The sequence below is a fragment of the Xenopus laevis genome, chromosome 8S, assembly GCF_017654675.1.
Source record: "Xenopus laevis strain J_2021 chromosome 8S, Xenopus_laevis_v10.1, whole genome shotgun sequence".
In the NCBI taxonomy this organism is placed as follows: Eukaryota; Metazoa; Chordata; class Amphibia; order Anura; family Pipidae; genus Xenopus; species Xenopus laevis.
Genome location: NC_054386.1, coordinates 19,270,165 through 19,294,091, shown reverse-complemented (window position 1 = coordinate 19,294,091; position 23,927 = coordinate 19,270,165). Strand labels below are relative to the sequence as shown.

At 37.3% G+C, this 23,927-nt stretch overlaps 1 protein-coding gene and 1 long non-coding RNA gene across 5 annotated transcripts in view; one reads left to right on the top strand and one right to left on the bottom strand.

Annotated features, from left to right (window-relative positions):
• The window catches only part of LOC121397670, a 29,901-nt gene extending 28,925 nt beyond the window's left edge, over positions 1–976 (bottom strand). For both annotated transcript variants that reach the window (XR_005963818.1, XR_005963820.1), the window contains exon 1: positions 817–976. This is a non-coding gene — a long non-coding RNA (uncharacterized LOC121397670). The remainder of the gene's footprint in view (positions 1–816) is intronic.
• On the top strand, positions 606–20,688 carry ak7.S (adenylate kinase 7 S homeolog). 3 transcript variants are annotated; one of them, XM_018231888.2, is made up of 18 exons: positions 606–745; positions 4,830–5,012; positions 5,168–5,276; positions 6,159–6,253; positions 6,357–6,467; positions 8,030–8,113; positions 8,716–8,804; positions 10,213–10,303; positions 10,450–10,527; positions 12,554–12,703; positions 13,032–13,160; positions 13,553–13,664; positions 14,426–14,554; positions 15,272–15,340; positions 16,734–16,931; positions 17,768–17,988; positions 19,453–19,611; positions 20,568–20,688. In XM_018231888.2, exons 1-18 carry the CDS (start codon positions 659–661, stop codon positions 20,604–20,606), a joined length of 2,133 nt encoding a protein of 710 aa, XP_018087377.1. In that variant the 5' UTR covers positions 606–658; the 3' UTR covers positions 20,607–20,688.
• Positions 20,689–23,927: the final 3,239 nt, after the last annotated feature.

The following is a 23,927-nucleotide window of genomic DNA, read 5'->3' as shown; positions in this document are numbered from 1 at the left end:
TTGCATTGACGCCAGCGCCAAAGTTAGCAAAGCTATTTCGGCTTAAAAAACGCAGCGACAACTCGCTTAGCGCAGAATCGCGGCGAAATCGCGCCGTGTGCCCCTACCCTAAGGGGTGAAGATCCAAATTGCGAAAAGATCCATTATCCGGAAACCCCCAGGTCCTGAGCATTCTGGACCACAGTTCCCATACCTGTATTGGTAAAAAATATTAGACATAGTCACACCATCTTGTTTATCTATCTGAAACGATGCAGGGACTTTCAATTGTTTCAACTTTACCGATTGGCATGTCAGGGTTGCTTATATGGTGCTGCAAGGAAGGGTAGTCCTGTTGGGTCTCAAAGACTCATTGTTAATAAAGTTGTGAGTGATGCATTCATTCATTGAACTACAGTATATATGGCAAAAATAGACCTTTGCATTGAATATATTTTTATAAAGCTTATGTTGTCTAAAAAAAAAATATTGTTTTCCTAGATAAACTAAAAGGAAAAGCCCCTAAAATAACAAAATCATGAAAAAAACACATGCAAATACATTCTGCAATGGATGTCTCAGCCAGCGTCTTTTTTCAAGCAACACAGAAGGCCCCACCCAGCATAGCAGCATTTTTGTTTGCATAGCAACTGTCTGACACAAGACATCAACTGGTACAATGGCTGAAGCAGGGGAGAAAACTGTGAGACCGAAGCGACTATTCATTAACCAGATAGATTCATTTGCAGGAAAAAATATTGGCAAGGTAAGCGGTAGCTGCGTGTCTATATTTCCTATGTGCTATGATGCAGGGATTTGCAGTTGTATGTCACCCACCTTATAGATGTGCAAGTCAAGGCTCCAAATCAAGATAGTCCAAGGGTAAAGAAAACTGCATTAATTGGGCATTAGTTGCTCTAGGGACTTCTGTGTTGCCCCAAGCAGGCCCGGACTGGCAATCTGTGGGTTCTGGCAAATGCCAGAGGGGCTGCTATGAGGTGCCATAGAAAGGCAGTATTTAGTGGGCTGGTGGGGGCTGATTGGGCCTCTGTGTACCTAAAATGCCAGGGCCTGTTTTAATTCTCAGTCCAGACCTGGCCCAAGTAACCCTTTTGCTGTCAGTTGAGTTGCATACTGCATTTGCACACACTTTTTAATATTTTGTTCTCTAGCAAGATTTACAAGGCGGGTAAAAGAAATAAGTCTCTGCAGTGAACGTTTAAACCACCCATTATATTTGTCATAAATATAAGGTTGCAGTATATATATCATTAGAGGGGTGGTTCACCTTTGAGGTAACTTTTAGTATGCTATAGAATGTCCAATTCCTACCTACTTGTGACTGCAATCGGTCTTCATTATTTATATGTTATACTTTCTGAGTTATTTGCCATTTTCTTCTGATCCTTTCCAGCTTTCAATTGGGGGTCACTGACCCCATTTAAAAACAAATGCTCTGTATGTTATTGCATTCCCTCTCTTAGTCATATTCCCATCTCTTATTCAAATCAATACAGGGTTGCTAGGGAAATTTGGACCCTAGCAACCCGATTGCTGAAATTACAAACTGGAGAGCTGCTGAATAAAAAGCTAAATAACTCAAAAACCACAAATAATTAAAAATGAAAACAAATTGCAAATTGTCTCAAAATATCACTATCTATATCATACTAAAAGTTTGTTTAAAGGTGAACAACCGCTTTAACAATAAAAGCAAAAGCTAAAAATGTGGTGCTTTATCTGATGCTGTTGTCTATAGAACTAGTGTGTATGCTGTGCAGATCAATAAATTGGTCTCTAAAGTGTCTTTATAAAATTTATATTCGCTTGAAATAAAGTACAGGTATGGGACCTGTTATCCACCATGCTCGGGACCTGGAGTTTTCCGGATAACGGATCTTTCCGTAATTTGGGTCTTCATGCCTTAAGTTAACTAGAAATTCATTTAAACATTAAATAAACCCAATAGGCTGATTTTGCTTCCAATAAGGATTAATTATATCTTAGTTGGGATCAAGTACAAGCTACTGTTTTATTATTACAGGGAAAAAGGAAACCATTTTTAAAAAATTTGGATTATTTGGATAAAATGGAGTCTATGGGAGGCAGCCATTCCGTAATTCGGAGCTTTCTGGATATCTGGTTTCCGGATAAGGGATCCTATTTTATTTTTTAGCTTTGCTAAGAAAATGTCCTAAAGTAAAAAAGAAGAAAATAACGAAAATTGTGTGCAACTATAGTATGCAAATTGTCTGGCAGTAAAAAGGGTTAATGTCTCCCAGAGGTGTCTCTCTCAGTGCCTTTGTCAAGCAACAGGGAAGGACCCTGCTCGGCAACTGGTTTTTGTTTGCTTAGCAACCGCCTGAGACAAAACATTCTGTCGGTACAATGGCTGAATCAGGAGAGAAAACTGTGAGACCAAAGCGAATTTTCATTAACCAGATAGATTCATTCACAGGAAAAAATATTGGCAAGGTAAGAGGTGGCAACATCTCCAGTGTTTTCTTTTTTCCTTTAATCTGCTGCAACTGCGACTTGGCATATACGACATGTAACATCTGAAAAATTATACAAACCAGGCTTAAAAAACTCATATGATATGAACAGTGATGTGCACACATATTCAAATAAGTACATGCATATGGGCAGACACACACACAAATACAAAGGCACACAAACAAACATGAATACTCACATATTCAGATGCACACACACACAGCAGCTTTTCCCTAGGTTCATGTAGCAGGCGCAGCACAACCTTGATTGCACCACCTGACAAAGTTCCCAGCATGCATGCTAAGCCACTGCTTCTGGTTGTGCAGGCGGGAAGGCTCTGCAGTGAGAGTCCTGCCCTAGTAATGGAGCGGACTCATTGGATTGGGGATGTCTACCTTTTACTCTTCAGCTCCTCAGATTTGGCAGCAAATATTAAGAAGTGCATTAAGATAACTTAAAGGGATACTGTCATGGGTAAAAATGTTTATTTTTTCAAAACGCATGCGTTCATAGTGTTGCTCCAGCAGCATTCTGCACTGAAATCTGTTTCTCAAAAGTGCAAACAGATTTTTTTTATACTTATTTTTGAATTCTGACATGGGGCTAGACATATTGTCAATTTCCCAGCTGCCCCCAGTCATGTGACTTGTGCTCTAATAAACTTCAGTCACTCTTTACTGCTGTACTGCTGGAGTGATATCACCCTCTCACTTTCCCCCCAGCAGCTTAACAAAAGAACAATAGGAAGGTAACCAGATATCAACTCCCTAACACAAGATAACAGCTGCCTGGTAAATCTAAGAACAACACTCAATAGTAAAATCCAGGTCCCACTGCGACACATTCAGTTACATTAAGTAGGAGAAACAACAGCCTGCCAGAAAGCAGTTCCATCCTAAAGTGCTGCGCTCTTTCTGAAAGCACATGACCAGGCAAAATGACCTGAGATGGCTGCCTGCACACCAATATTACAACAAAAAAAAATACAGTTGCTGGTTCAGGAATGAAATTTTATATTGTAGAGTGAATTATTTGCAGCATAAACAGTGTAATTTAGAAATAAAAACAACATCATAAGAATCACAACAGAATACTTTTAAAAAAAATCTCTATTGGCACTCACGCCATCCTCTCTCCTATGATGCTGCCCTAGTTAAAATGTCTATATGGGAAATAAAGTGTAATGCTCATAGAGTGTAATTTTGTCACAAAAGCAGTGTATATATTTACCTAATATGAAAGTACTCATGAAGTATTTACAGAACCAACCATGTCACTAAGCTCTCTAAAAAATGTGCCCAAGGCAGTTACTTACCCTGTGTCTTCCTTAACACACATCTGACTATGCTTAATACTATTAAATATGATTTTGTATCTTGTAAACCCTGAATCAGTTTTGTCTTTCTGTTTTATAGCATTGTCTATGTTACCTTTACACCGCCCTATAATCATAAATTGCTTAAAGGAACAGTTCAGTGTTAAAATAAAAACTGGGTAAATAGGCTGTACAAAATAATATAAAGGCTGGAGTGATTGGATGTGTAACATAACAGAACAGAACATAACTTCCTGCTTTTCAGCTCTCTAACTCTGAGTTAGTCAGCAACTTGAAGGGGGGCCACAAGGGACATAACTCTTCAGTGAGTTTGCAATTGATCCTAAGCATGCAGCTCAGATTCAAAAGCAACAGTTATGACCCATGTGCCCCCCCCTCAAGTCACTGATTGGTTACTGCCTGGTAACCAACCGGTGGAAGCCAAGAGAGCTACAAAGCAGGATTCTGGCTATTTTACACATCCAGTCACTCCATTCTTTATACATTAAATGTTTAGCTAAATAACTATATTAGAAACATTTTTTATTTATTTTTATCTAGTCACCCAGTTTTTATACTTAACAATTCCTTTAACAATACTGAAACAATACTTCCAATATTGCTTGTCTGCTGGGCTGTCTTTAGTCATATTAGTCCCAGTGAAAACATAACTGTCAACCCTGTAGCCCACCAACTGTTGTTGAAGCACAGTTTTTGACACTTTTGACAACTTTGGGGATGACTGAAATTGTACTACCATGTAAAGTGTTACTGTCACTATGTTGCCCTGACTACAAACCCATTTTGCTTTGTTGTCAACTGCTCTTTGATGTGCATCCCCTAAAAACAAATCTGCTGTATTAAGAATAATATAAATATTGTAATAATCATATGCTTTAAACTGCTAAGGTAACCCCATACCTGTTAAACCGCATACTTGCTCAGGTGGGATTATTATTATATCATTTATTAAATCTGTTTAAATATATGTACCTGGAGTTCTGGCACTAATCATTGCTTAACTATCTTTCTCTTGTAGTATTTATCTGGCTGTATAGTTGGTGCCACATTTGAACAACCTGCTGAAGAGGGCGAAGAAGATGATAACCTATCGATTAATGAGGATACACCCACTAAACAAAAAGAAGGACTATTCCAAATAGTGGGAACACTGTTGAATCCTAATTGCACAAAATTGAACTTCCCAGTGGAAACTTACACAGTAAAGTTTTGTTTCTTGTTTAATTGTCACAAAAATGCAATACAGTAGCTGGGATGTAATTTAACTATGATACCTTTTTTTCTACATTACTTACTCCAATCACAATACTTTATCAGGCCTTCTATGGTATACCTTTTCATTTTTGTGTTTTTTAGGTTTCCAGGAGAGAAGAATTATTAGGTCAGCTTTTGGAATGTGATATAATTGTCTACAATATCACAGAGGACATTTCTCAGCTTGATGAGGCATCATGGGCAGTTTCTGGTTTGTATGACTATTTCTTAATGTACTAAAATAACATAATGAGCACTTATTCAGAAAAAGTCATTTTAATAAATGAGTGGAAGGGACATTTGCCCAGAGCCCACCATAGCATGGGGGTCCCTCGATAACACTTTTATTTGCTATAAGTTTTGGCTTTTTGCAGATATGACAGTACCTTTATTTTAATCATCAGAAATATTATATATATATATATATATATATATATATATATATATATATTAAAGATATATATTATTAATCATCAGAAAGATATACATTATTTTATATTCTTTTTACATTAACTTTCTAAAATGATTCCTATAAGATCTTTCTAATGAAAAGCTGGTATTTTAAGTGCAGATGTTTTTTTTGGGATGCCCCCTAGCAGCCAAGAAACCACTTTAATATAATTGTATCTGTGCTTGACATATCCCTGTACTACGCTTTTGAAATATTGATTTGCTTCACACATGGAAACTAGATAAGTGAAAACAGATTGTACCTCTTAGTACAGTGATTGTCAAACTTTTTCATTTCAAGCCCCACATGAAGTTTCAGCTTTTAGCATTTGATCAGGGCCCCATTTAGCTCATGAAATGAGGACAGAAATAGTAAAAAGTTGGTGCATCAGTCATTTAGTTATAGTGCCAAGAAAAACTAGGACAACAAATATATACTATCACTAAATTTCACCCTAACTAATCTTCACACTCGGCTTTCAGGTGAATATGCGAATTTAAAAAAGCGAATGGGCATTTTCTGTCATTCTCTCCCTCACTAACCTTTGTACTTAACTCTCCTCCCCAGAGAACCACTGTCTTAGTACATATAGTATGGTTTTTCCAAAACGTTGTTAGTAACTTTGTTGTTTGTCTCATTTAGCATTACATACCGAAATAGATAATTTTGAGAACCCCAAAATGTTCATACTGATTTCTACCATTCTGACCTGGGCCCGAAGCAAACCTATTGATCCGGTAGGTGCAATTTACCATTGTTATGTACTTATAATGTACAATTGTAAATTTTCACCGTTTCTTCTGTCTCAAAACAATAAAATTACATTTTATTTTTCAATAGGATGATCCAGACATTCCATTTACTGAAGATGACTATCGAAGAAGAAAATGTCACATGAATTTTAAAGATCACTTAGCTGTTGAGAAACTTGTAATTAAACTTGGAAAATCAGTGAGTAACTTATTTATGATTCTGGTATCAGATATAGGCAAGCTCATATTTGTGACCTCATTAAAGGGTTCCTTTATATTTACAAAGGCTGATGCATGGTAACCTTCTGCTATTTATAGTAAATTCTGAAGTAAATAATACCCCCTATTGTAAAATATAAGGATATTATAAGTCACATTGGAGTTTCATGACCATATAAATAATACCCCGTATTGTAAAATATAAGGATATTATGTCACCTAGGAGATCCATGACCATAAAAAGGCACGAGGTCAAAGTTTAAAATCATGGCAAAAAAACGAAAGGTAAATTCTACTAACCCCCAATCACTGACTTATTAGCACATTCATTATTTTATTAACTTATTTTATGAACTGCTTTTTATAGAGTAAGATCAGCTGTTTTATTGGGATCAATTTACTGAATTATAGAGTGTCTCCTATGTGAACTTTTCAGCACTGGAATAACTCATTTTTGGGCCCCACAGCAATATCATTAGACCTTCTAGACTTACACATTTACATCACTTATGCAAAGATGTATGTTACATATGCAAAAACATATGTAGTTCATGTAAGAAACTTATGTAACTTATTCAGTGATTGGGCAGACTAGCGTAATAGGCAGATTGGTAGAGTTTAATTTAGCACAAACTCCAATAAATGAAAAAGTCAATTCCACTGCCCCTGACTGACTTATTAGCGCAATAATTAATTATTTCTACTATTTATATGAACTACTACAGACTTGTTACTGGGCCCCATAGCAAAATCATTGGAACAAACTTTAGGAACAAGACATTTTCCATGAACATATATTGCAGCTACTTATCAGTTCCACTGAATTTGAGAGTTTTTTTTCTACTTTGAATAAACTCATAATTTAGAAAAACTCAAATGTTGCTTAGTTATTAAAAAATCTGAATATAAAAACTTGATTGAATACTACAGTATCTCGAATTTGTGATTTTACAAGCTCAAAAAACTCAAATTTGTGATTGTCCCATAGTAGTTGTGACTAAAAAAAAAAAATACACCCAACAAGTTCACCTTTTTCTCCTAGCAAAACCTACATAACTGCTTGCTCATTTATTAGGACACAAGTGGTGTGGCTAAAAAAAATTATTACTGTGTGCTTGTTGTGTTCATGGGGGGCCACATATAAATAATTTGTACAGGGATTGTACAAAAAGTAAAAAAAGTGAGATGTACCTATGTTACACCCATAGAAGTTATGAATCTTTGAAACTAATGTGATTAAGGGTAAGGGCACACGGGCAGATTCGGGAAGATTAGTCGCCCTGGCAACAAATCTCCTCTTCTTCGGGGCGACAATCTCCGCAAACTGCCTTCCCGCCGGCTAGAATGAAAAATCGCCAGCGGGATGGCACTCACGGCGCTTCGTTTTCCAAAGTCGCCCGGGGCAACTAATCTCCCCGAATCTGCCCGTGGGCCCTTACCCTTAAGAATTACAGTGGGAATGCTTTACTCAACATGAAAACATATATTTGCTGAATTTGTGAAAGGGTAATATATGGACTAACAGTATGATCCATTTTTCAGAACAAAGGTAAATTCTCAACTTATGTTGTGGCTTCAGGACTTCCATATGGCGCTGAAGAGGGTATCCTGCATACATTTTTTAGGGTAAGTACAAGTTACAAAGTCAGTTTTCCTTGTTCACAGAAATCAGTTTTATGCATTAGACATGCCAGACAAAGGGTCCATGCTGTTATTTGACCATCCATGTGAGCAAGGTAACCCGGTGCTTGTAACAATGGTGCATAAATATCATAACAGTGTCATTATATTATTTTTTAAATTCGACTTAACCCATTATAGAAAGCAATGCTTATTCACTGCATTAGATCTCCCTTGACCTTGAATTATAGAAGGGTGACTGGTACAATAAGGTTTTCCATTTTGCAACATGGATATTAGCTATTGGGTGCCAATGACTAATTGCACTGAGCACAACATGCGTAAATCTTTATTTGATATGGTTTGTTCAATAAACATTTTTACTATTTTAGACCTGAGTTGTTTTTGTGAATGCACAATATTGCAGATACTCCACACTCCAACAAACTACAAATACAAGGTGATATCAGTCTTGTTTTTGTGAATGCCAAGCTGCTTTTGATTAATTAGTTAAAGACACTGGACTATAAAAGGGGGGCTAAAACAACAACAAATGCCTGAAAACCTTTGATGGTACAGATTTTTACCATATATGCTTATTTCTGAAGGAAGCGTGGCTTGGGGAAACCCCTGCACTGCAAGTCTTTGGAGATGGTTCCAATTATATCCCACTGATTCACATCAATGACTTGGCTGGGTAAGAATTCACACTAGTATTACTTCTGATTAGCTCTTCCAGGCACCAATAAACTCTATATATCCTGTAATATAAAGTGTACCAGGAAGAAATGTTGTGTGCAGACATCTCAATAAACAAGAAAATGATTTGGCACATTTGATGGATTTGAGTGCCATCTGTTATCGTTTGATGTATGTTACTGAGCAGAGTATCACGTAGGAGTGAAAGGAGAGCTATGCTAGATGGGGTTAAGCCATGTTTAAAGAGATCATACCAAGGAGCAGCTCATTAGAAGAGCATGATGAGATATTTAGTGAATATTTGGAGATAATTTTACAGATAGAGCATGGGGCAGAGCTGTGAGCAACTTTAAATGTCAGGGTTGAAAGTTTCAATATCAATCCGAATGGTGTTTTGAGTTGGAGATGCAAAACCCTGACTGATTTCCTATAACAAAATATATAAGGAATAAAATACCCCAGCTGTACAATATATAGTGAATAAAGTACCACCTCTTGTAAAATATAAGGATATTGTAAGTTACCGAGGAGTTTCATGAACATATAAAAACATGAGGCCAAAGGCCGAGTGTTTTTATACAGGTCATGGAACTCCGAGGTAACTTCTAATATCCTCATATTTTGCAACTGGGGGTACTTTATTTATTATAATACACAAGTTTCAGTGAGTCAAGTGACAGAAATGACATCAGAAGTCACCGTTTATAACTGATGACATCAGAACTCATCGTTTATAAGGATATAATTTACAAGATATTCATGGCTTTTGTGTATTATAAGGATATAAAGAAGTTGTAGGACAATATACAATGTACAAGGTCATGGCCCAAGTGAATTTATGCTACATAAGTGTCAATAATTGTTGTGACACAAGTAACAAAGGACAAATTGTAGCTAATTGTACTTAGTGGTATCATAATAACTAATGACACCACTAAGATATTCATTGGTTAATACAACCTAATTAGCAAATACCGAGCTTTCCAAAGTTCACAGGATTATTCTAACATGGTGTAATTCAATTAAGTATTATTAAGCTTTCTAACCCTAACATATTACCCCCATATGTATGAAAAGTCTGCCCATTTGCAATATACCATAGCAAGCAATAAGATGTTTGCATTTAAACAAGTGGCCAGTAAATGCCAACTACTCATTAGTTGCTCACTAGTTGCTATAGGTGACAAGACATGCAAACGTTGTACCTTTTCTTATATTAGCAAGAGGGTTTTACCCACCACAGGTTTCTCTACCTTCAAAGATACTTACAGAATATAACTTTATGAACAGCTGAGTATCCCATACACCCCAGGTTTCTACTATAATTAGCAGTTTATGCAGTCACATCCATTAGGTTAATATCCAATACATGTAACTTAATTTCTTGCACTTTTATTCTCTTCTAGGGTGGTGCAAAACATAGCAGACCAAAGACCAAGAACTCATTATCTTGTAGCTGTAGATGATTCTGTGCACACATTGGAAGAAATTGTTAAGGTAAATCTTTGCAATGTTTATTTATCTCCAGAAACAATGTAAACGATCAAATAAAGAAAAACATATATATATATTGTGGAAATTGAGTCACATATTGAATTTATAGTTGTAAAAAATGTTTACCATAATGACTTTTGTTTTTATAGTGTATAAGTATCAGTCTTGGCCCAGGAAAAATCCAGAAGGTTCCTAAAGAAAATGCATTTCTAAGGAAAGAATTAAAGGTGTGCCTGTTTTTTTTTATTTGCTTTTTTTTACATATTTTATTTGTTTATATAGGTCTTACAGTTATGCATGCAGTCCTAATACAATGCAATACTGATAAAAAGTCAACTTTAACTTCAAATTTCTTTGCTGATAAAATCTGATTTAAACTGTAGTGGATATTTAATAAACCTGTTTCACAAATAGTGTTTATTATGTTTTAAGTACAATTGTATTTGTGTTCTAAACCACACAAATGTTCTCAGCTGCAAACAACTGAAATGCTTTGAGTCACTGGCTGCATTTGCTGCTCCCAGTAGTCCCAAAGCAGGTGCTTATTTATGAGTTCCTGATTTGAGGGCAAGTTTGGTTGCAAAAATACAGGGTTTACTGTCAAACAGAGCCTCCTTTAGACTGACACTCCACATAGGGGCTTTCCAAATAGCCAATCACAGAGACCCCTGGTTTAGAAGATGAGGGCAGATTTAAAAACAGTAAATTTAATTTTTCAAGGTTCATACTAACCATCAGGTTGCTGACAGGGAACTTGAATCTGTGTTATATTTTACCCCCTCTGCATGTGAGCAGATAGGCAGATCTAAAACATTTATACAGGCAAACGGCATTCTTAATTTTTTCTAATTTACATAAATAATTCACTCTACCATATAAAATGGTATTTCTGAAACAAGTTTATTTTTCTTTACTCGTACTATTAGTCTGTATACAGCTATCTCGGTCATTTTGCCTGATCCTGTGCTTTCAGAAAGAGCCAGCACTTCATGATGAAACTGCTTTCAGGCAGGCTATTTTACTACTGAGTGCTATTTTCATATCTACCAAGAAGCTTTCATCTTCTGTTAGGGAGCTGTTATCTGGTTACCTTCCCCATTGCTGGGGAGGAAAGGTAGGGGGTTGATATCACTCCAATTTTAAATGCAGCAGTAAAGAGTGACTGAAGTTTATCAGATCCACATCAATTTATGTTGTAACTATGCACTGTATTAAAAATCTCTGACTTTTCGAGTTTCGGCTTCTCAATAGCAGCAATGATCCAGGACTTCAAACTTGTCACAGGGGGTCACCATCTCATCATGTCTGAGACACTCACATGCTCAGTGGGCTCTGAGCGGCTGTTGAGAAGCTAAGCTTAGGGGTCATTGCAAATTATCAAGTAGAAAATGAGGTTGGTCTGTAATATAAGCTGATGCTACAGGGCTGATTACTACATTATGATGCTAGTTGCACTGGTTTCTGTGCTGCCATGTAGTAATTCTCTGTTTTAATTACTAATCAGCCTTATATTGTGACATTTATATTCTATATGTTCAGTATATTGTGCGTCAGTCCCTAAGATCAGTAACTAACAGTAGCACAGAGCATGTGCAGTGAATCAGCAGAATAGAAGATGGGCCATCTTTGGAGACATAGATCTTTCCTGCTAAAGGGCTGTGGTTGCCTTGGGCTGGTATTGAAGCCCAAAACACAATGAACAACGTTTTGAGCTGACGACTTTAAAAGAGAACTAAACCTTAAAGTTAAAAAACCCCTACCCAACATAGACCCCCCCCCAGCCTAGCTGCTACCCCGGTCAAATGCTACTAACTCTTTACTTATCCCTCCATGTATATTCTGTTCCATCTTCAGCCACTTTGGTAATCTTTGGAATGAGACTGGCGCTTCAGCAATTTTTGTGAGTTCCGGTGCATGCGCAGTTGTCATGAAACAGAAAATTGCTCCAACTGTGCATGCGCCAATACGCTGGCGTCATTCAGAAGATTACCGAACAGAAGAAGATGGCTGCTGTGAATTCCGCTGGTCAGAATCTGCACGGAGGGTTAAGTAAAGAGTATGGGGCATTTGCCTGGGGTAGCAGCTAGGCTGGGGGGAGGAGGGAGGGGGGTAGGGTTTTTTTTTACTTTAGGGTTGAATTCTCCTTTAAACTTTGGTTCTCCTTTAATACAGGCTGGTGTTTCCTTTCAACTTTTTCCAGTAGATAACATACCTTAGACTGCCTCCTGCTAATATTGATGTTTGTTTCTTTAGCAGTTAGATGTTGATTACCTGCTAGTGAATCTGAGGATGGAAGCTGTGTTCTTGAAAGAGAATTTTAATATTAACTGGGTTACACAGACAGGCCTGGTGGAGAATGTTGAACTGGTCATCAAAGAATTCAAGCAAACACGAGGACTTCTGGTAACCTTAATTCCATAATTAATAATAATGTCTGTTCATTCTTAAAGGACCAATTACACTAAAAATGAAAATGATTAATTTGACTTAACTTAGGGCTGGCATTTCGATAATAAACCAATGTTAATACATTTCGACCAGACCCCTTGAGACAAAGATGTTGAATGTTGTTATGTAAGGCAAGTCTTTGTTTTGAGTGGGTATAAAACACTGAAGCACTAAACTTGGAAAGTAACGAGAGATTAAAAAAGGAAAAAACATTGAATTCAAAGACTAGAATACAAGTATAACTTTATTATTACATTTTGACCATTCTTTCTTTTTGTTCCAGCCAATTAGAATCTGCATTCTTGGTCCACCAGCAGTAGGGAAAACAACTGCCGCTGACTTAATCTGCAAACATTACAAACTACATCACATAAAAATAAAAGATGTCATTACTGAGGCCATTGAAAAGTTGGTAAGCATTAAAGAGGTTCAGCAGCTATTTACAGGGGTGTCCACTGCAGCTCCCTATCTTGTGATCCTGTTAGCACATCGGTTGTGTGCTATTTTACAACTTTACTAAAGTTAATGATATCTTAGCTGGGATCAAGTAAAAGATTGTTTCATTATTACAGAGAAAAAGGAAATCATTTTTTAAAATTTGGATTATTTGGATAAAATGGAGTCTATGGGAGAGATTCTTTCCGTAGCTTTGGAGCTTTCTGGATAACGGGTTTCCGGATAACGGATCCCATACCTATAGTACTATTATACACTTGGGTCTGAGATACTGCACCAAAAATTGTAATAATGTATCGAATTTTTATTAATTTTACATGAAAGGGTCTCTGTTCTGTATGTCCGCAGGAAAGGCTTGTGAAATCTTCGGAGGAGGAAGAAGAAGAGGAGGGGGAGGAGCCAACAGAGAACTGGCAGGAGCTTTTAGACACTGTGAAAGAAAACATGGATCAAAATGGAGGTGATTAATACATGTACTCATCTGTGAGCTGTGTGTGTGTATATATATACATATGTATATATATATATATATATATATATATATATATATATATATATATATATATAGATAGATATATATAGATATATATATATATATATATATATATATAGATATATATATACATATACAGCATCTGTCTATCAGATTTTTTAATACCTCAAGTTTAAAGCTATGGTTTTGGATGTTTAACTGCCCTCTGTACCCTTAAGGTGGCCATACACGGATAGATCCGCTCGTTTGGCGATGTCGCCAAACGAGCGGATCTCCCTCCGATATGCCCACCTTGAGGTGGGCAATATCGGGCTGATCCGATCGTGGGCCCTAGGGCCCAACGATCGGATCCTAGCGTTCGCCAAACGGGCGGTCGGATCGCGGGACCGCATCAACGAACAGATGCGGCCGCGATCCGACGGGATTTTTAACCCCATCCGATCGAGATCTGGCCGACTTTCGGCCAGATCTCGATCGGGGAAGCCCGTCGGGGGCCCCCATACACGGGCCAATAAGCTGCCGACTTGGTCTGTCGGCAGCTTTTATCGGCCCGTGTATGGCCACCTTTAGTCATGCATTGAAGATATAGTGCTGTCTACTACAACTGTGCTACTACAACTGTGCCTGCACTTCATCTCTCCTCACCCTAGTATGCTCAAGATAACCAAAGGGCTGCTGCTTCGTAACTCCTGATCATGAAATAATTTGTCTTTTTTCTGTATATATAGGACGTCTTGATGATACCTACGTGATCAAATTTATGAGGGAAAAATTAAAATCCATGCCTTGCCAGAACCAAGGCTTTGTCCTTGATGGGTATCCTAAGACCTACGAGCAAGCAAAGGAGCTTTTCAATTGTATGTAAACCACTTCTAAAGAAAGGGATTTAAAATGCAATCGTATTGGGGAAGATTTATCAAAATATGAAATTAGAGCTCGCCACAGATAAACGTATCCACTTTCTAATCATTCAAAGGGTGAAATTTAGAGCTCACCATTTGATAGAAAAGTGAGAAAGTGGGTGAGTATCTGTGGAGAGCTCTACATATTGATAAATCGGTCCCATAGTGTCTGTTAGATTTTAACCACATGTTCCCTATTTATATTGAAAACATCATATTATTATAATTAGGTATTGGTCTTCAAGAGGGCTCTGCTAGATGTGTGTGTTTTTTTAAGTGTGCCCACTTTTCATCCTGTAGTATTATTCCTGCAGCTCATCTGATGCTTGATATACATACCAGTGATATTTGTGAATTAAATAGATTATTACACTTATTAACCTTTAGTATACTAGATAGGTGTACTGGTTTGATTATCAATGGCAAAAAAAGCTTAGTTGCGTTCTGGAGTAAAGCCATAGAGGCTCTTTGTGCCAACCTTACTCTAGATCAAGTGCCACAGGGGCTGAAATCAGAGTATTGGTTTACCCCTAATAATAGGCAGTAGTTGGTATTTTGAGCACAAAGTAAAATTTGATGGGAGTACTGTCTATAAATTAACATCTAAGACTGAATAGTTATTGACACTGGCCTATAATTTTGGCTAATTTGCATGGCTGTATTGTGTTTCAGCGGAGGAAGGGGAAGAAGAGGAAGAAAGCAGAGGAAAAGCTCCACCTTTTGATAAAACTATCACCCCAGGTTTGTTGCATATTTGTCAGAACAAATCACAGAAAATAATATTATAATACATTTGCTTTAATTAAATTCTGTAAGGAATTTATCATAAAAATCTAAATAATTTTCAGATGCACAACTTGCTAGAATCTCATTAGAAGGTTAAGAATGTATCTATCTAATAATGGATAATAAGGATAAGCAAATTAATCAAAAATCATTGATAATGAAGAATTAGAATTTATTGTGATGATCATTTTTTCACTAACATTTAGGGACAGATTTGCTAAGCTTGAGTGAATTTTCAAATTTAAAAAAGTTTGAATTTCGAAGTAATTTTTTGGGTACTTCGACCATCGAATAGGCTACTTCGACCTTCGACTTTGTTTCGAATGATTCGAAGTAAAAATCGTTCGACTATTCGAATATAATCGAAGTACTGTCTCTTTAAAAAAAACTTCGACTTCCTACTTTGCCAAATTAAAGCTACCGAAGTGCAATGTTAGCATATGGGGACCTTCCACAGCACTTTTCTAAGTTTTTTTTGATCGAATAGAAATCCTTCGATCGATCGCTAAAAATCGTTCGATCATACGATTTCTACTCGATCGCTCAAATACGCTAAAAATCCTTCGACTTCGACATTCGAAGTTGAAGGATTTCAAATCGAGGGTCGAATTTCGAAGTTTTGTTAATTTCGAAATTCCGACCCTTAGTAAATCTGCTTGCATCACTTGCATCACTTGCATAAATACATGGTAAAATGGGTAATGTTTGCTTCAGTCCAGTAAACCATATCATTTAATCAGATTTGTGCTTTTTTTGTTTGCACTGCAAGAGCCCTTTTTACCGTTACAGTTTTATGTTAGCGAGGGTGCAAAACTTTGGCAATATTTTTGCCCCAACACTGCTTGACTGTTTTCAGCTGTAATTATATGATCAATGTGTGTATGTTGGTCTTGCGGTAACACAGTCCAGTTTCTGGGATTAATAGCAACTTGTTGGAAGAAAGATAGGTTTAGCACACTACTGGAAGATGAAAAGGAACAAAACAATGAGATAGCAGTAGGGGGTCACAGAAGGCAATAGGGCTTATTTACAATACCCCACACAGTCAGCAAAGTGCAAAAAAAGGATGCAATTGGATGTTCTTATCATTGTGAGTACGGCATTGTGCAAATAGCAGGCCTCTGTATACCACATGTCTGATCTCAACATGACAAGAAAATAGTATGATGTCAAGCAAAGAAATTGATGGGACCTTTTAGGCATTAGGCCTCCCCAAATTTTAAAACTACCTTCAAAATTACTGATATAATGTAGCTTGGTTTAGCTACTTTTGTTCTTCATTTAAAGTGGATACAGGACAACTAGTTGATTCCTGCTTTAAAACTTTGTATTTATTGTGTATTTGCAGATTTTGTATTCTCTCTGGATGCTTCTGATGATTTTCTTAAAAATCGAGTGATTAATCTCCCAGAGAGTGTAGTTGTTGGAACACACTACGCTCAGGACAGGTTTTTGAGATCTCTTGCAACGTTTAGAGATTTAAACACAGAAGATGAAACTGTTCTCAACTATTTTGATGAGGCTGAAATCCACCCGCTACATATCGGTATAGTATATTTAGACGTAGTAATAATGTTATGTATATTATATTACCATATCATTTATATTTATTTATTTATTTATATAATATATAAATACCAGTACTACTTTACAGAAAACAGAAATACATTGAAGGAAAACCTGATGTGATACTGGCACAAACATGAAGGTCCAGGCAGGGTGGGACAACACTGTTGGGCAGTTTGGCTGATTTCAATAGTAATGTCTGACCATTTGGGCATGTCTGGCAGTTTGAGGAATTAGCTTCGACTAACCATGCTGTGATCTTGGTAGTACACTTTGGGGCATATTAACATTAGATACAAACATCAACGATGATGTTGCCCACAGCAACCAATCAGCAATTACATTTGAACAGTCACCTACAAGTTAGAAAACAAAAGCAAAGATCTGATTTGCTGCTAGGGGCAACATAATCAGTGATGTTTGTCCACCCTTTGTTGGCCAATAAGCAGATGAATAGTAAAGTGGAGCAACAGTTCTTCACTTCCTGAACTTCCAATAATCCAGGCTTTTGTCCTGACAGACCAAAACAATAGCATTTGACCATCCCTGGGTAAATTGTGTGTTATATGTTTGGCCATTGACTGATTGTTTAGCTGACTTTGAAGGGCCAGCCAGTTTATGGCCTGCCCAGTATAGTAATCTGAACCAAACAGTGTTTTCATGAATTAGTTTGCATCGTCAAGCAGCCATGCACATGTATACACTGGACAGTTTTACACATTGTAATCAGGATTATTCAGATCACTTTGTAAGTTTAAAACTATAATAACAGTTAAGTAAAAAATGAATTTGCTTAACTTATCTCTCATTTTTTAGACGTAACTAAAGATGATGATCCCTATTACAAAGATGTAGTCAAACAGATTTGTAAAGCGGTTGGAGAATCTCGCAACTATGGTCTGACGGCTGAAGAACTTGCTGAACAGGAGTTGAAAGCTGCACAAGAATCTTTAGCTTGTGAAGCAGAAAGAAAGGCTGAGCTGGAGAGAAAAGAGGCAGAGGAGGCAGCAGAAAAAGTTGCTCGCTGGGAAGAATGGGTATGTTTAAAACAGAGTCAGTTCAAATATATTAATTATATTATTAAGGACATTTTATTTCTGGATAAGTACAAAGACAACTTACTTAGAAAGGAAACTATACCCCCAGAATGAATACTTAAGCAATAGAAAGCTTATATCATAATATGTAGCCTACTAAAGAATCTTACCAAACCGAAATATAGATATCAGCAAATATTGCACTTGTACATCTTTTACGTTGCGTTCCCATTTTAAGATATTCTCTGTGCTCCCTCAGAGATCACCTGACCAGAAATAAAGCAGCTCTTTCTGTAACAGGAAGAAGTGTGAGAGTAAAAGACAGAACTTTGTCTCATGTCTCATGTGACATAACATGTATGTGTGCGTTGGTTTGTTTGTGTGCACAGTAAATCGTACAGTCCTAGGGGATGGCCCTTCATTTTTTAATGGCATTTTTCTATTTAGGATTACCCAAAGGCACATACTACTGAAAAAAAAAGTATATTTTTATGAACACTGTTTATTTCGAAGAAGCAGTGTTATTCAAATGGATTTTTTATGCAATACATTTTAATAGAGATCTACATTGTTCAGGGGTATAGTTTTCCTTTAAAGCAGAGATTTAACATTTCCCAGTCAACAACTGAGGAAACTGGTAGTGTTGGTTCACCGAAAGCTGAAGAGTAACAAGTAGGGAAGGGCGAATTTTCTCGCCTTGTTTCGCCGTGGAAATGACGCCCATAGACTTGTATGGTGTTGTGCGTCAAAAAACAAAAAGACGCGCGGCAAAATTTTTTTAGACTTTAATGGGCGTCTGCGACAATTCGCCGGCGTTGAATTTTTGGCGAAACTAAGCGAGTCAAATTTGCCCATCCCTAGTAACAAGTTTAAAAATTCAAGGATACAACCTGAAAGGAAACAACCTGCAACATACCGGTACAGAAACAGATTGCAATGGCTTGCATAACAGTTATTGGTTGTCAGGGTTATTATAATTGGGGCAGCATGTTACAGTATGTGTTCAACTTGACACATTAGATATACAATAAAAGTGTCTTCAGCCCTGCTATCTATTTCCTGGGGGTAGGGGGCGATGCCGTGTTAATTTGCTGCTGCCAGTGCTTTTGAGCAATGTATCAACTAATGTATCTTATTTTAAGTTAGGGAGTCCGTGATCTGTCTTAAAGGAAAATCAAAAAATAAATTTTTTATAAAGTAATTAAAATATAATGTACTGTTGCCCTGCACTGGTAGAACTGCGTGTTCGCATCAGAAACACTACAACGTTTATATGGGAAAGAAATGTATTTGTTTCAATTTAAATTGTTATTGCAATTAAAAGCTTTAAGGTTGAATAGCTTTAACTAATTCTTGCTAGTGATTTTCACTTTTGACTGTAAAGTGTTAGCATTACTCGTGGAGTTGCATTTCAAGTTATTAGTTATACTTCGCCTCATTTTCATATATATTTTCTTTTTGTAGAACAGACGTCTTGATGAAGTGAAGCGACAAGAGCGAGAATTACTAGAAGCACAGTCTGTTCCATTGAGAAACTATCTCATGAAGAATGTTATGCCAACTCTCATGCAAGGGCTGAATGAGTGCTGTAAAGTCAGACCAGATGACCCTGTAGACTTTCTGGTAAGGAAGGCTGTATAGAAGAAATGTAGCTTAAAGGAGTTATTCTTACTCTTAAAATAGTACAGGCATATTACAAAGCTCTTTGCAGTGTCACTGCAGAAAAAATCAGCAAAGAGGATTTTTCAAATGGTGAATTCTAAGGGCAAGTGCACGCTAGTGTATTGCCCGCTTCTCTCTGTCTGATGAATATAAATGAGGCGGAGAGAAGCAGATGCAATGAAAGTGCTTTCTGCTTGTGTACAGTTACACAGAGCCGAGCCGAGTGAAGATCAGCCTGAAAAATAAGAAAGCAGGCATTTTGAAGCCTATCTTCGATCAGCTCTGTGTAGCTACACACGTGGATTCTGTACTTTTAAATGCAGCCGCTGATTTCAGTGCATCTGAGAGAAGCAAGCAATACACTGGTGTGCCCTTGCCTTAATCACCCAGCAATAAATGTGCTTCTAAAAATCCCATAGGAATGAACAAAAAGTGGGTGGTGGGCTCTAATTTCACACTTTGATAAATCTGCCTCTAAAAAAAAGTCATGTGTTTAAAGGACAAGTAAAGTGATATTTATTGGGTATGCCAATGGCATCCTCCAGTGAATTCAACTGCTAAAATTTGACGCCAGCCCCAGTGCTCCTTTCTGCTGAAATTGCTGTGCAGCGCCACCATCATTGTACTATACCCCAAAGTGCCACCCAAAGACTAGCATTAATTGTTACTTAATGCTATATTTAAAATAATTTAAAAATAATTATCATTAAATGGAATTATTAATTTGCTCTTGTGTTTGTTGAGCAAAATAAACTATACTTATACTATATCAATTATTTAAATCTGCTAAAAAGCCGGTCCTTCCACAATTGGAAAGGAAGAATTTTAGTTTGCTCACCTTGTTTTTTTTAATTTTGCCAAAAGTAATGTGGTTCAAGATAATGGCTTGAATGTTCTCTTTTTTTCTTGTTTTACAGGCAGAATATATCTTCAGAAACAACCCTCAGACAGAATGAACATTATGTTTTCAAATGCATAATTGTCTCTTTTAAAATATATTTTCTCAGTATTTTGCCTAAATAAAGTAAAAACAGATGACTTCAGTGTGTACTTTTAAGAAGACCCATACAACAGCAGATATTTCTCTTAACTGACATGTCTGCATTGAACCCCATGTGATTCTGTCATTAACCCAAGGGTTAATCATTTATGTCAGCCCACCACAGCACAGCAAGTGTGCAATATCAAACAAAGACCCCATTATTTTGCTAACCTTGGGGGACTTCTCATTCAGTTGCTGCAGCACATTACTGGTGGTAAGTAAGTACTAGTACAGGTAAAAGCTCAAACTAAGTTGTAAGCATTGCTTGTGAGAAGAATAGCCTGGGAACCAAGCGGTGTTTGATTAAAACAGTATTTTTATGTGGTCTGAGTGTAAAGCTAAAAATACTTTTTTGTGTTGTAACATAGCATTTGTTTTGACCATTCTAAATCGGGGTATTGTCAGCCTGTTTGAACAATTGTAGCTCAAAGTATATCCACATGCTTCATATTATATAAATGCCATAGGCCAGGGCTGTCCAACTTGCAGTCCGCCCCCTTGTGTGGCCCCCCACATGAAAGTCTGCCTGCTGTATCTGCTTTGCATGTGTTACCTTTACATTGTTTTGCACCTCAAATTCAGACTTCAATCTCCTGTATATGTCACACATGTAATCCCTCCTGTGTTGTTTACACTTGTAACACCTCTATTTTTCACACCCTTAAAGCCCTGTACTGTTCACACCTGAGACCCAGAGTGAAAGTGCCCACATTGTTCACCTGTTCACACTCATTAAAACTGCTGAAGGGGCACCAGCACTGTGTCACTGTATGTAGTACATCTTAGAGTGGTCCTGATAGGTTTCCCTGTCTCTGCTCTGTTCTGCCTGCCCTATGCTCCCTGTGAGTGTCATACTGTGCCTGCCCTATGCTCCCTCTATTTGCCATACTTTGCCTGCCCTATGCTCCCCATGTGTGCCATACTCTGCCAGCCCTATGCACCCTGGGTACGCCATGCTATGCCTGCCCTATTCTCCTTGGGTGTACCATACTCTGCCAGCCCTATGGCCAATGGCTTTGCCATACTCTGCCTATGTGTGCCATACTCTGGCTATCCTATGCTCCTTGTTTGTGCCATATTCTGCCTGTATGTGTCTCGCTCTGCTTGTGGAACATAAGCCTGGTGGGGTTTGTTCTGGGGTTTTTTAACAATTGAAAATTATTGTTAGGGGCCCTAAGGCATTTAATCATGTGCTGGGGGTGCTGTGTTATCCACAGGGGAGGATGAGGCATATGGATTTAAGGGTATGTCTTAATGTTACAACTTTTTTCACGTGATAAGTGATAAGTGATATCTCTGCAGTGATCGCCAGCCATTTGTTTTTTTGGTGTGCTACCACCATTAATATGGACATGGTCTTGTGGTAACATGGGTGTGGTTTAAAGTGGTTGTGGTTAAAAAAACAGGGAGTGGTCAACACTGGCTTCCATTATCATCCCTCCACCTTATAGGCCAGACAAATTCCGGCCCTTGGTACCACAGAAGTTGGACAGCACTGCCATAGGCTATATAAATACAAAAAAGGAGTGTTTTCCTTTAGTTAACTGCAACTATTGCCAAAATTAGTATTTAGGCATTTGCCCCATCCTCTAGTTTAGCTCTGTCCAGCTACATGCGCATTACAGAAGAGTCTGAAGTGTCACTACCATTACAATTAATACTATGCAAGTGAATGAGGAAGAGACAGGGCATACAGTATTAAGTAGTACTTCAAGACAGTGCTTCTATGACAGTGATTCTATGGCAGTGTTTCTATGACCATAAGCTGCAGAAGTTTGTATAAATATAGCAGATACAGTACTTGGTAAATCCTTACTAACAGACAAATATAAAGATACGGAGCATATGGAGAAACAATTCTTCAAAAGTGAGAATCACCTTTACTAAATAGATTATGAAGATATTAAAATCGCTTGGAGTGTGCTTCGTGTGGTTAGATATTCACCTGCATCTAGTCAGCTGTATAGTGCAGGTTCAGCTTTGCACATTGATCAATGGGAAGCAAACTGTTCAGAAGAACTCTGACATTCATATCTATCTTAGTACCTAAGGGCATTGCAAGGTTTGAGACAATTTTATGATATTTCATAACTAACTTGTTCATAAAAAGATAAATATAGTAAAGCTTTGCACTTTCACAGAATGGAGAGAATCTGTATAAATGTGTACTTTTGAATATATGGTTTTGTATGTTAAACTTACAGGGTCTGTTCCCCTTTATGTGTTTTTGTAATGACAATTGTAATGCACTTTTATACCTCAGAGTTTCTAGAAACCACATCTTATTTTGCTGCCCAACCAATTTGTGGTATCAGTTTTTAGGAGGTGTCAGACATTTATAAGAGCATATTGTCTTTTTTTCCTCAAGTGCTAGTGGGAGGAACAATGCTGTATATTGCAGCAGTCAGTTTCTAAAATGTTATGCAAACCACACTCTTGGCAAGGATGTATAGTTTCCTAGATTTGCCATTTTGTTTACATTCAGTAATGCTATCACCCATAGGAGATTGCCAGATGATTACATTTGCTTATTTATATCCATTGACAGATATAATTTCCTGACCAAATTTTTGGTTGAACCGATCTGAAAATCTGCAGTTGCTTCTCCACCAATGACTATGATAACTTATATTAGCTTCAGCATACTGAAATAAGTAACTTTCTAAATACAATCAAATGAAACCATTTCTGAAATAAACAAGTTTATATTCACTGTCCCTCTCTCAACATCTGTTTCTCCTCATGCTGTCTTCATTCAGGAGTTAGAGCCAGATGAATGATCCAATATATCTTATAGGGGGGCTCCATTGGCCTAGAAGATGTATTAGAGCTCACTCTATTAAAATCACCAGACATCCTGTCTCTCTACATGCAGAATTTGTACAAAAGGCATTTATCATGTTAGATTTTGTTTGTATTGGAATCAGTTATCTGAGTGAGCTCTAATTCATCTGCTAGGAAAGGGAGCCCCCATAACATATATTGGATTGGATCATTCATCTGACACACTGCTGCATGAAGACAGAATGAAGAGAAACAGATGCTGAAAGAGGAATAGTGAATATAAACTTGATTATTTCAGAAACAATGCAGAATGTTTAATTGATTGTATTTAGAAAGTTTCTTATTTCAGCATGAAGCTTATATTAAATTCTCATTTTCATGATAGTTCTCCTTTAATAATTTTATCAGATTAACTTGAAATGGGTTATATGATAGTATTAGGGTTGCCACC

What these genes read in the sequence shown, in the direction of transcription:
- ak7.S (XM_018231888.2), top strand. Translation starts at nt 659, where the DNA reads ATGGCTGAAGCAGGGGAGAAAACTGTGAGACCGAAGCGACTATTCATT. An exon ending in AGCAAACACGAGGACTTCTG is followed by an intron (nt 12,704 to 13,031) that starts GTAACCTTAATT and finishes TTTTTGTTCCAG; the next exon opens with CCAATTAGAATCTGCATTCT. An exon ending in ATGACCCTGTAGACTTTCTG is followed by an intron (nt 19,612 to 20,567) that starts GTAAGGAAGGCT and finishes CTTGTTTTACAG; the next exon opens with GCAGAATATATCTTCAGAAA.